General features: G+C 43.3%; 1 protein-coding gene, 1 non-coding gene and 1 pseudogene across 2 annotated transcripts; 1 reads left to right on the forward strand and 2 right to left on the reverse strand.

Moving 5' to 3' along the window:
• The window catches only part of LOC121030986 (gamma-crystallin F-like), a 2437-nt pseudogene extending 2104 nt beyond the window's left edge, over nucleotides 1-333 (reverse strand).
• Nucleotides 334-5147: 4814 nt separating this feature from the next.
• On the reverse strand, nucleotides 5148-6942 carry LOC121030985 (gamma-crystallin C). The gene is made up of 3 exons (XM_040476037.1): nucleotides 6813-6942; nucleotides 6460-6702; nucleotides 5148-5487 (listed from the first exon to the last, which is right to left on the reverse strand). The coding sequence occupies exons 1-3, from the start codon at nucleotides 6819-6821 to the stop codon at nucleotides 5215-5217; spliced, it is 525 nt and encodes a 174-aa protein (XP_040331971.1). The 5' UTR covers nucleotides 6822-6942; the 3' UTR covers nucleotides 5148-5214.
• A 5031-nt stretch (nucleotides 6943-11973) lies between these two features.
• On the forward strand, nucleotides 11974-12079 carry LOC121031139 (U6 spliceosomal RNA). Its single transcript, XR_005790573.1, has one exon. It is a non-coding gene; the product is annotated as a U6 spliceosomal RNA (small nuclear RNA).
• The last annotated feature ends 1406 nt before the right edge of the window (nucleotides 12080-13485 follow it).

The following is a 13485-nucleotide window of genomic DNA, read 5'->3' on the forward strand; positions in this document are numbered from 1 at the left end:
GGGTAGTCCCCGCGCCGCAGGAAGTACTGGCAGCCCAAGTAGTTGGGCTGCTCATAGAGCATCCAGCAGCCGCTGTCCACGCGCACCGAGTTGCAGCGGCTGAAATAGGGCTGCAGGTTGGAGTGGTCACTGCTGCACTCGTAGTGGTGGCCCTGGAAGCCCCGGTCCTCGTAGAAGGTGATCTGCAAGGCAAGGGGAGGAAAGGCTCAGAGGCCTGGCCCCCAGCCCCGGGGCGCGGGGGCCCCTCCCGGCCTGCGGCTGCGCTGGGCTCACCTTCCCCATGGCTGGTGGATGGAGGTCAGTGATGGGCCGCCGCGCGTGGGTCTATATAGCACGAGGGCTGCTGCGTTGGCAAGAACAACACAAAAGGGGCCCGCGGGGTGAGGAGGGGCTCATTGTGCTCTTTTTTCTCTTTGCTGTCAAAGTCCACCGGCTCATTGTGGGTTTTGGTCCCATTCTCTCTGGAGTATTCGGGTTGCTATCACTGTCTGATGCTATTGACACCGTTTGAAAAAAAAAAAAAGTAATTTGGAACATTGTTTATTTAATAATAGAAGCAGAGCTTCAGCCATTTCGTATATAGTCGATCCTTCTACTTGTATAGGTTGGGGAAAAACAACAAAATGTAACTGAAGGAGGAAAAAAAAAAGCAGAGTCTTAATATGGTCAATATAAAATTAATCTGCGAGAACTATCATATGACGTATGTACCACGATATTGTACTAATTGTGAATAGGAAGAGGATGACCTTAGCTAAATGTTGAAAATTCCAAAGTAGCTTTTAAGAGAATTTTCTTTTTTTTTTTTTTCCAACGTTTTATTTATTTTTGGGACAGAGAGAGACAGATCATGAACGGGGGAGGGGCAGAGAGAGAGGGAGACACAGAATCGGAAACAGGCTCCAGGCTCTGAGCCATCAGCCCAGAGCCTGACGCGGGGCTCGAACTCACGGACCGCGAGATCGTGACCTGGCTGAAGTCGGACACTTAACCGACTGCGCCACCCAGGCGCCCCAAGAGAATTTTCTTATTGAAGGGTGTAAGTTACTGGAATGTTTTATCAAGGGAATTTACAAAGCTTCGGACTTGCAGGTATGCCAAACAATAGCAACGACAATAAGAACACACCAGCAAGCACATATCTGAGGTGGCTGGTCGGAATTCGTTACAGTCCTGTCTGGAGGTAGACTGAGGATTAGATGTTTCAGCGTGGCCAATTGTAATTCAAAAGGGAGAACACTGTTAAGAGGCTTCATCTCAGAAAGAAGAATGAAAAGGGAAATTCCTAAGTTGGAGGAAATAAGAAAAAGTGAAAACACAAAAATCGATGGCCTCTCAGGTTATTATACAATAAAACCCAATTCCTAGAAAACCCATTTCTGGTAGCAATCCCGATACCCCTTTATCTCTGGGGAACAAGAGTACGCAAAGCTTTTGACTCAAAGGAGATTAACTGCGTGAACACAAAGAGAAGTTATAGCTAAAATGGTGTGGGGAGAGGAAGGAATAAATCTGGAAGCTGAGACTCTAGGAAGACTTTAGAAAGTATTTATTAGCCTGGAAGAGAATAGTTTGATGGGCTGGAAAGAGCACTGGAGTGGAAGATGACCTATGCCTTTGGCCTCTTTCATGTCCAAAGAATTATTCACAGTCCTGTGTTGTCTCATGGAAATACTTTGTCTTGACTTTGGGTCATAAGTCTTTGTAAGTCTGTATTTGTGAATAAACACCAACTAACGTACAATATGATGATTTCCGCTCTTGTTAACCACTAGATAAAGGCATATGTTTGCAAAATTACTTCTGTTTACAGAGTGGAAAAATAAGCAGAATAAAAAATCATCATTTTAATTAATAATTTAAAAATTAATCATTAACAAAATAAAAAGGTTAAAATTGTCGTTTTGCTCAGAGTTGTTTCTGCGGGGAGAGTGTTGAGAGGTAAAAATAGTCAAACATGAGAAAGAACCAAATGCAGAGCCCCAGGGAACACCCAGAGGAGCATGGTGGGAGTGGGCTGTGGGGACCACCAATACAATTACAAATTTATGCTACATGTAGAGGACCAAACAAGGGAGTTGGGTTTGGTATTTTCATTGACTAGGAAGAGAAAAGGCTTTATTTCAGCCTGGGGAAACAAGGAAAAAGAAAGAAAAAACCAACTCACAGTTTTCACAGAGCTGAAAAGTGATTGGCTCGGGCCAAATGTGCCTTGATTTTAATGCTCTACAGAGAATTCCTGGATTGACAAATGTGTGTCAGACCAAAGCCTCAAATTGCACTTAGTGTGCTAAGTGAACATAAGCTAAGACTTGAGAATCCTCACGCCTGTGGCACTGAAGCAGAGGTCTGTACAAGTTTCCTGGAATGACTGATGGGGACTGTCTTTGGAGGGAGAATAAGAGATAAGGATCAGGCACCCTCAGTCCTGAGCTCTAGTCTGGGAAGTAGCCCTTTGTCACTCCCGAAATATTCAGGTGGTTTCAAACAAAAGTGAAGGCAAAAGAGACGAGTTCAGGTTAAATTTTACTGCACGCAGAGTCAAAGATTTTTGTAGCTGCTGTAAATATCAGTCTACAGAATGAAGTGTATGAGAAGTACCCCTTTCCTTATTTTCTATTGTTGAAATATTTCATGAATCTAAGTCTCATTCCACTAGGATGGACAGAAAATTGAACTGCAGTCATTGTTGGGGTTTTGTCTTCTCACTTTCCCAGGCTCTACGGTTGGGTTCTGTGGGCATTTCATGGCGGTATTGGGTGTGATGGGAAGTCCTGTGTTAGCCATTGGTGGTGGCTGTCTCCAGCTTTCACACCAGCGTGGAAATGAGCATTGGCAGCCCCGAGGGCTGTGGGAACTGGGATGTGTTTTATTTGGCTGGCACAATGTTTAGATGTTTTTCATGATGCTTCAGGTTGGTTCGCACAACCCATAGCTCCCCATACTCGTCATCACTCCTTGTTGTCTATAGGAAGTTGTTTTATTTATTTACATCATTTCTCAGGCCCCTGAGGGCATTGAGCTGCAGCCTCAAACAAGAGTTTTCAAACTCTGTTCAGTTTTTGCCAGATGAAAACACTATACATCAGAGCAAAATCCCAAGCATTCTTCCTTGGTCGGAGCCATAGTTTACTAGGAGCTTGTGTATCTTGGGGTATTAAAGTGTCCCTTTGTAAATGTCTCTTCTTTTGTAAAATGATGTACGAAGAGATGGTGCTTAGTTTTACAATTTTGCCGTCTTGTTTAAATTTTAAGTGTCCTTGCTTGGCAAAACAAAAATTGGCAATCTTATGTTGGTCTCTATTTAAAGAAAACTGGTCTGGGAAACCTAAGCTACTGAGAATCATTTGATTTGATATCATGATTTGAGCCATTTGGTATCATAAGAAATATGTAAATAAATATTACTCCATTTATTTTCCCTAGAAATTTGTCTCGGGATGACTTTAAAGTACTAAATAAAAGTACTTGATAAACAAAAGTGATTATATATGTATTATTTAGTACCTGAAAACTACTTGACTTTAAAAAGTAATTACATACTTATGTTTAACGTAAGCATCTCGTATTTCTGGGTAGAACTCTGTGGTGGTAGGGACAATGCCTTTCATTTGTTTGGGTTGTTTCATCCCCAGTACTAACATATGACAGGCCTATGGTAGGTGCTTAGAAAACGGTGAAGATACTAACTCAAAAAAGTTAGGATCTTTGGGTGGCCAGTAATTGGGCAGAGTCTAATAAAATTAAAAGTAACTTGTGCTTTGATTGGGTGGTCTCACTTCTAGGTCTCTATCCTCCAAAAGTTATGGCATGTGTAGATAAAGGTACATGTACAATGATATTCTTTGCAGCCTTGTTTGTAAAAGGAAACTTGGACAAGCCCAGTCACCAATGGGTAAATGGTAAAATAATCTAGGGGGTCTTCAAATAACGGAACGCACTGCAGCCATTAAATAGAATAAGATACGTATCTAGATCTATGTCCGTATCATTTTTCATGGTAAAAGCAAGCTGCAGACTAATATGTGCAAGTAAGTAAATAAAAAAGCATGCATTTCATGAGATGTCAATATAAACAGGGAAAAAATTCAAGAAGGGTGCCCATCAAGTGTAAAGCAGGGTTGGGGAATAGGGGCGCCTGGGTGGCTCAGTCGGTTGAGTGTCCAACTTCGGCTCAGGTCATGATCTCACAACTCATGAGTTTGAGCCCCACGTCGGGCTCTGTGCTGACAGCTCAGAGCCTGGAGCCTGCTTCAGATTCTGTGTCTCCCTGTCTCTCTGCCCCTAACCCACTCTCATTCTGTCTCTGTCTCTCTCAAAAATAAAATAAACATTAAAAAAAAAAAAAGCGCTAGGAAATAAAGAGTGGGATCAGAAGGATCCTCTCTACTTCTTTCTTTATAGAGTTTGTAAAGTAGTAGGATTATAGGAGGCTTTTCTTCAGAGGAAAAATTTTAAAAATAAATTAATTCTCTACTAATGGAAAGATTTTCAATTTTTTTCAACATGCAAGGCTTTACTTGTGAGCAAGCAGGTTTTACTTCAATCAAAGTCTATTTAAAATATTTACATATATCTCATTAATTGCTCTGCATTAGCTGCACTTCAGGTAGGGTTTGGCCCAGGGGATATACTGGCCAAGAGGTGCACCGGGGGCTGGAGCCATTTTAGAAAAGGAAGGGGGATCTATGACCCACCCAAAAGTATGGCAATGTCCACTGGCAGCTTTGACATTAGTCATGTAATACTGTGCTGAAAAGTAAACAATACTACAATTCCTTATGTAGCCTAAGCAGGCTTTTTGCCAAATGGGCTTCTCTTTACTGCTCATCTGGGACCTCCTATGGCTTCCACTCACCTGCTGGGTCAGAAGGAAACTCCTAGAATGCTGTTCCTCAAGACCCTCACCTGAACACCTCCCTCCTCACCAGTCACCCTCTCCCATTTTTCTACCTTGACTTCCCTTTCCATCTTAGACAGGCTACCTCATCCCTCCACCCCCACTTGGGAGCCTGTTCCAGGCTCATTCTACCTTGAAGTGCTTCTAGAACTGAGCCCTCCCCACCTAGTCACACCTCAACCTTTCACAGGGAGCCTTTAGAGGTAAATTAATTGGCACACAATGAAAGAAAAACAGAAGTCAGCAGTTGCCAACAATACAGACTAAATACTTTATTAGGTTCCAAACTGAGAAAATGGTAGTGTGAACCTATTTTAGTATAAATCCACCACCCTCCTCAATGAGCCTGCCTTAGCATCCACGGCCCCCCAGTCGTGGTACCGCCTGTATTCTTGGGGCCTCAGCAGGTATTGCCGCCCCTGGTAGTTGGGCATCTCATAGAGGACCCAGCAGCCCTCCAGCACGTGGAGGGAGCGGACCTCACTCAGGTGGAAGCGGTCCTGGATGCAGGAGCAATCCTCGCTCAGCTCCATCATGAGGCCTTTGTGGTCCTCTCTCTCATACAGTCGCAGCCTGTGAGAGCTCGTCTGCTTGGTCCACAAAGACAAGGAGCAGAAGAAGCAACCAAACAACAGATGAATTTGGTAGGTTGGGGGATGGGACTACCAGTGTCAAAACTGAGACTCTGAGATTGCTGCATATCATATACTGTGGATAGCTCTGTGTTCTACCAGCATTTAACAAATATTTGCATATTCAATTTTTATTTCATATCTGGGAAATATAAATTTTAAGAGGTTCTAAGTCTGGGTTAGAATGCATTAAGAATTCAAATATCTAGACTCCTAATTCCCTAATTTCCATTGATTCCTAGGTGATAAGTCAAATGTATATTTTGGGGAAAAATTCAAAGTATTTTAACTAGTATTATTTTAATATGAGTATCATCTCCCCAACTTATATACATATAAGTGTACAAATAAAGGTGGACTTTTAAAATTACATACTTCAGTGAAAATTGGTTTAATTAGTCACTTGGAACCAGAATTCAACCGCTTTTCCAAATCAAGGGCAATTCCCTTCTCCAAAGTTGGACACAAACTTAGAATAGCCTGTATTAACAATAGAGTTTCCATTTTTACAAGTCTGTGGTGGAACCTATCTAATTCATTCATCATCAGTTCTTTATTACTAATTAAAATTACAATTTAAAAAAATTTTAATTAATTTGTTTGAAATACTACCTTCTTACCTCCGACCAGCTCCTCATTCGCAAGTTTCGGTCTCTATCTCTGTATATTACATTTGTTACATAATGGTAACAAAACTTTGTAATTGACGTAATGGTAGCAAAAATTAAAACTAAGACCGACTCTTCCCATGAGTGCATTCTTCTTATATTCTCTGCTGTTTCTGTGCATTTATCTCTCTGGGCTTAGGCAGCAACTAAAGCCCACTCTACCCTTCCGTGTCTTTAAAAGAAAACCTGCCTCACGTTAACCCCCCAGTAATCCAGTGAGGACACTCAGGCAGCATGATGGAAATGAGGTCGGACTCACCTGGGGGATGAGACAGCAGGAGCGGACCGTGTCGCTGAGGCCCATCCACTGCTGGTAGTCCGGGTAGTCCCCGCGCCGCAGGAAGTACTGGCGGCCCGAGTAGTTGGGCTGCTCGTAGAGCATCCAGCAGCCGCTGTCCACGCGGATGGAGTTGCAGCGGCTGAAATAGGGCTGCAGGTTGGGGCAGTCGCTGCTGCACTCGTAGCAGCGGCCCTGGAAGCCCCGGTCCTCGTAGAAGGTGATCTGCAAAGGAAGAATAATTCTGAATTAAATCAGTTGCTCCCAACAGATCTGGTACAGAGGCATTTTCTCTCTCTTGATGTCTCTTTTTCTTTAACTTGTATCCTGCTCACCTTCCCCATGGCTGGTTGACACGTTTGTGCGAGCTCAGTGCGCTGGGCCGGCAGCGCCGCGGGTCTATATAGCCAGGCTGCTGCTGCGTTGGCAAGAACAACACAAAAGGGGCCCCCGGGGGTGAGTAAGGGGATTTTATGGATCCCTTTTACACGCTGCATTCAGTGGAAATGCCTGTAGAGTTTGCCCTCATTCTCTGGTATATTCTAACGCTGTTCTGAATGCGTCCTGGTTGAGTCCCTAGAGTTGCTTTTATGTGGATTCTTAGTATTTTCTAAATTTATCAGCACCTCAGTCTGAACTTTTGACCTGAAATTCATGTCGCTACGGATATGATTCAGTTATGCCCCGTGTAATTTCTACGGGAAAATCTATGCCTTTATAGCAGTGCCCCCCCACTTCCAGGGGCTGTGACGTGGAATGCCACAAACATGGCCTAATTTTCCTTGATGACAGAGGCCACTGTGACTTAACATTTTTTTTCCTTTATACGATTAGCCAGTCTGGTGCAGGACACAGGTTTGGTTTCTGATCTTTGCTAGTTTTGACTGTGGTGATCTGATGCTTTTAGACATAGCTACTACTCCTTTGGTGGGCGTACTTCACGTACGAGAAATCAGCCCCTGCAAGTCAACTTGTCATAAGAACCAAAGGAAAGGTTTGTTTCTGGGGGCTCTGGGCCCAAGCCCGAGAAGTATATTGTTTTTTGGCATACTTCCCTTTGTTGGGCCCGGGGAGGCAGTAAAGCTTTGCACGCTCAGAATGTCCACTGAGGAGCCACATGAACTTGGCAAGCCACGTGACCTCTCAGAACCTGAGTTATTTCATGGTACTTATCTCATGGGATATAGTAAGTTGAAAAAGAAAGGAAGAAGAAAACGATAGTGGTATTTGCCTACAGAAGCTGTCCTGGCATTCAGAGCTAGGGCATGTTTTTCCTCTGTTAGACGGGAGAGAGAGAGAGAGAGAGAGAGAGAGAGAGTCTCTCGAGAGGAAGAGAGAGAGAGGGGAACGAGAGAGACCCCCCTCCCCGCTCTCGCTCTCCCGTCCCCCTCGCTCTCCCTCTGTCTCTCTCCCTCTCACTTGAGAGCTGCCTCACAGAATACCAGCTGCCGGCAGGGTTCCCCTGAGATCAGGATGCAGTGAGACAAAATAAGGTCACTTCACAATGTTAAGCACACGCGAAAGCAAAGTCACCGTGTCACCCACACAGTACCAAACACCACCCCTCTCAGCCACCACAATTAACTGTAGCTTCATCCTTCTTCTAGGCTACCCTCCCCGTGAGTAGATTTATTGAGATGTCGAATCATAACATTACCTCCACTTTCTGACAACATCCAGTTTAGACTGAACCCCTGCTTCTTCAGACCCTTCCCCAAATCACCCAACCAAAGTACGGATCCCATAATAACATCCTTTGCTGAGACCACCCCCCCCCCCCCGTGCTTTCCCATGGTGTGTGTTTTCCCTTGCTGTGACAAGTAATAAAACCAACTTGTTTTGTGACAGGTATTCTGGGGGTCTTTGGCTGAGGGACACTGACATGAATACATGGGATTATGTGTGCAATGTGTTTGGCACCCACTTGGCACAAATGAGCATTAAGTACATGTCTCCTGTTAGTAATAGTGTGACAATACTGACTTCAGCCTATTAATCTCTCAAACATACGCAATCCTCTCAAAGATGCCTGAAAAATTTCTTGGCTATGAATCCATTTTGCATATATACGTGTATATACATGTGTATATATATATATATATATATATATATATATATATATGGAGGGGGGCACTTTAGAAATCATCTAGTGGCTTTCATTTGGTGGCTTTCGAACTCCAGTGAGCATAAGAATCACCTGTGCTTGTTAAAACTGCAAATTGTCAGGTCCTCTCCTCTCCTGAGATTTTGCATGATTAGACGTGGAAAAGACTCCAGGAATCTGTATTTCTAACCCACACCAGATCATTCTTGCATCAAACTTTAAAAAATACTACTCTGGTTTACTCTTTTTTTTTTTTTTTTTGTAAAGAAAACATGTTTTAGCCACCTCCAGCTAATGTTTTATTAACACTTACGCATCATTTTCCTTAAACACGTAGGCAGAAGAGCTCTCTGCTTTGTTCTACAAAGTTTTATATGCACATAAAAAGAGAACCAAACAGAAATACCAGTATGATATAGCTGACTAGATAAAGCTGACTAGGCAGGAAAAGAGGTGAAAGGGTCAGAAAATGCATAGTACTAAACTTCAGTCTTGTTTTTTTCAGATCTTTCTCTTTCTCTCTGGGGCCCCTGCCTTCCCTTCCTTTACCCACTCCTCCAACACCCCCCTAACGCCATCACTGCAGTTGCCTTTCTTGGACTCTCACGATATCTAAACTAGACTCCGCAGTCTCCTGACTCTGTCCAGCCTTGCCTTCTTCCAAACTACATTCTGTCAGGATGCCACGGTGATCAGAAGCAAAACACATAGGAGTGCCTGGGTGGCTCAGTTGGTTGAGCATCTGACTCTTGATTTCAGCTCAGGTCATGATCTCAGAGTCATGGGACCAAGTTTTGAGTTGGGCTCCATGCTGAGTGTGGAGCCTGCTTGGGATTCTCTCTCTGTCTCTGTCTCTGTCACCCTCTCCCCTGCTTGTGCTCTCTTCCTCTCTAAAATAAAAAAAAATTTAAAAAAAAATTTTTTTAACATTTTATTTTTATTTTTGAGACAGGGAGAGACAGAGCATGAACAGGGGAGGGTCAGAGAGAGGGAGACACAGAATCTGAAACAGGCTCCAGGCTCTGAGCGGTCAGCACAGAGCCCGACGCGGGGCTCGAACCCACGGACCGCGAGATCATGACCTGAGCCGAAGTCGGCCGCTTAACCGACTGAGCCACCCAGGCGCCCCCCCAAATTTTTTTTTTTAAATAAGATAAAGCAAAAAGAAGCAAAATGCATCAAGTCATGTTCTTGCTGTGGACCAAATGTTCGTGTCCCCTCCAAATTCATTATGTTGAAACCCTAATCCCCAGTGTGATGATGTCTGGAGATGGGGCCTTGGGAGATAACTAGGTCATGAGGATGAAGATATCATGTTGGAATTAGTGTCCTTATAAGAAGAGCCAGGAAAGAGCTTGCTTCCTCTCCTCGGACAAGGAAGCTGGCTCTCACTGGACACTAGATCTATTGGCATTCTGACCTTAGACTCCCCAGTCTCCAGAACTATGAGAAAGAAATGTTTGCTGAGGTCATCCAGTCTATGGCATTTTTTTATTTTAAAATATTTTTTAGAGAGAGAGAGAGCGTGCACAAGCAGGGGAGAAGAGCAGGTTGGGGGAGAGAGAGAATCTCAAGCAGGCTCCACACTCAGCACAGGGCCGGACATGGAGGTCAATCCCACAGCCCTGGGATCATGACCTGAGCCAGAATCAAGTACCAGTTCCTTAGCGTGGCATACCTGACCCGAGATCCTCTGTCTGTCTGGATCTCTGAATCACTTGTAGTTTCCCAAATGCACAATGTTATTTTCACATTTCTCATTTATCCCCTAGTTTTACTGAGATATAATTGAAATATTACATTATATAAGTTTAATGTGTGCAACATACTGATTTGATACATTTGTATATGACAAGATGCTTACCACCATAGTGTTAGCTAATACCTGTGTCACATCCCATAATTTTTTTTGTGGTGAGAACATTTCAGATCTTCTCTCTTAGCAACTCTCAAGTTTACAATACGGTATTATTAACTATAATCACTATGCTGTACATTAGATATCCAGAACTTATTCATCTCACAGCTGGAAGTTTGTCCTATATACTTCTTTTGTTTTTTAATGTAGCGATCCTTCCCACTGAGACACCGGTTCTACGTTTTTCACCCAGAGAAATCTTACCCCTTTTTTTAAAGGTTCAACTCAGGTATCAATTCCTCTATGAAGATTTTCTTGAACCTTTCCTAATCTTTCAGGCTGGATTCAGTGCTGCCTACTTGGTTCTACCAAGCATCTTGCTCATACCACTGTGATGGTGATGATCGCTTCTCTAATTATGTTGTTTAGACATCAGTTCCTCGAAATAACTGAGGAGAGCTCATTTCTGGACTATTCCACCTTTATTTTTGTATTCTCACTGATCGGCAAAACAGACAGGCACATAAAGGCAACTCATTAAATGCCTGGAGGATATGAATGTTATTCCCTAGTCTGAAACCCATTGTTGCGATAGTCCATGAGACCTATTTTGAATGCTCAGCACAACAGGCATATGGGCTCCCATCAGAGTTCAGTATTTGCAACTTTCAATGTGTAGGATGACACAAGCACTCTGCATTTGATCTATTTAATGGGCCTTTATAACAGGGGAGATGAGTAAGCAAAAGAGAGAAAACAGGAATGTTGTGTTGTCCCCTAAACCCTCTGTTCCTTGGTCATTCTGTCTAATTTTTGTGTTTCCTGAGATGCCAAGTTACTGTCACAACAGCAGTGGCCAATTTCAGAGTATTGCTAGTGTCCGAGGTCCAGCCAGCAGTTGATCTTAAGCCCACCCTCCTGCTTCCTGATAATTCATGTAGCATTTGTATCACATACAGGCTTGGTTAAATGAGAAAAGGTCAACCGGTTGGCAGCTACATAGACCAAACTATCCCAAACAAGGAGGCTGGGAGAGAGACAAATCATCACCATCACAGCCCCAGCCTCTGGTTCTCTTTCTCCGCCTGTCTTTGAGGACTGTTCAATAAATGACAAGAAGACAGGGGGCAACCAATGACCCACCTCTGCTTAACTCCTATGGCATTCCATTTGGATCAAATTGGCTTTCGTGTTAAACATAATACATTTCTTCTTGCTCGGGTGGCTGTGATTGTCACTTTAGCTTTAATAAACCCACAAAGAAGAACCCCTAAAGTCTGGAGGAGAAGGAACAGGACAAAACTAACATCAGGACCTAACCCTGTGGCAGCGAGGAAGGATCATTGGAGAGAGAACCCACAAGGAGGAGCACTCTTTGAGGGTATCCATCAGTATGGCAGTTCTTGGCACTTCTTTATGGAATGACCTCAGTTGCTTTGCTTGGTGGGTCTTCTATAAGGTTAGATTGGCCAGAAGATGCTATAGATTAAAAGGGAGAGAAAAGAGGAAGAGGAATAAAAAGATTTAGATTCTGGTGCTTACTTTGGCAGCATGCATACTAAAATTGGACCAATATAGAGAAGATTAGCATGGTCCTGCACAAGGATGATGTGAAAATTCTTGAAGCATTCCATAAAAAAAAAAAAAAAGATCTAAAACCTGGGCTTATTACAAACTAGGACCTATGTGAAATACTGGTGTGTATAGGGTATAGAGGCTGACGCTGGGGTTATCTTGAATTGTGTTTTCATCATCCTGGGGAAAAGGTAAGTGGGATCCTGTAGGGTATCCCTTCTTGCATTCCACTCTTGGAGCCTGCTTTCATCTCAGACCCTTTCACCTCTCTGAGGCTCCAGTGTGCACTTTCAAGAGAGGAGAGAGAGGAGGAAGCATAAGTGAGGGACTAGTTTGAGCGTTATCCCTCTCCCACCACCATTACCCCCCTCTGTTGGCTTTTTTTTTTTTAGTGCTGGGATTAGAGGGAGGATACCGTTCTCTTTGCCTGTTCCCCAGGGATGGAAATATAATTTTCACGAAGAAAAGCTTGATCAGTGACGTCCAGGATCTCTAATTTTACATGCTTTCAGTTCAGGTATTTCAGGATAATTTCCATGTCTGCAGTCTGTGATTTTATGTCTACCAAGCAAATAATGTGAAATCCAGCACTCCAAGAAGCTTTTGGCTTTCTAATTTATGCCTGATGTTATTATTACTGACAAACAGAATTCTGGCTGATGTTTCCAGTAAGCTAATACTATCGTTGGGAGTTTAAAGGTTGAAAAACTGAGAGTTAGGAATAATTGATACCAAATAATTCAAGAATCTGACTATTTTCCAGGGAAAAAACGTTTATAAATAGCCTAACCTTGTGCCCCAGTTTGCCTGGAATACTCCTGGTTCATGCCTCTTGCCCCAGTGTAATCCTTAATAGAATACCCTTTCATTCTCAAAAATGACTCAGGTTAAGCAACAAATTAGATGCTTGCTCTGTTCATAGATATGGAGATATGGAGCCCTTGAGGGCATAGGATGGAAGGAAGCTATAAAGAATGAACAGCCATGTGGGTACAGCTCAGAATAGAGGAGAGAGGAACAAGAATGAGAAAGAAGACCAGGCCATCCGGTAGCAGGTTGGAACTTGCAGACTGTTTAGAGCAAGGTCATCTAATCTTAAATTTGTATTGTTGTGCTGCTGTGATCTAAACATGTATCTCTCCTCCCACAACCTGTATAATAAAGCTGTCTGCACCCATGAAGGCTTTATATGAGAGATAGTTCAGGAACTCAAGAGAAAGAAACTGTCTCCCATCTGAGTCAGTGAGATGCATGGGGCTGGTCATGTGGGGGAGAACAAAATGGTCCACCCAATGACAAGGCAGGAGTTCAGAGTGGAGGGTTACTGGGAAAAGCATAAACAACCCATTCCCTTTCCAGAATTCCAAGAGACTTTGAGGATATATGTGTTGGAGAAAGTGGGTACACAAGTATCCCACTCCACGTGAGATGACACTTCGGCCATTTCATTAGGATCTCAAAGAATGGGGCA

Source organism: Herpailurus yagouaroundi, unplaced genomic scaffold (genome assembly GCF_014898765.1).
Source record: "Herpailurus yagouaroundi ecotype Mexico unplaced genomic scaffold, PumYag 140, whole genome shotgun sequence".
Taxonomy (NCBI): Eukaryota; Metazoa; Chordata; class Mammalia; order Carnivora; family Felidae; genus Herpailurus; species Herpailurus yagouaroundi.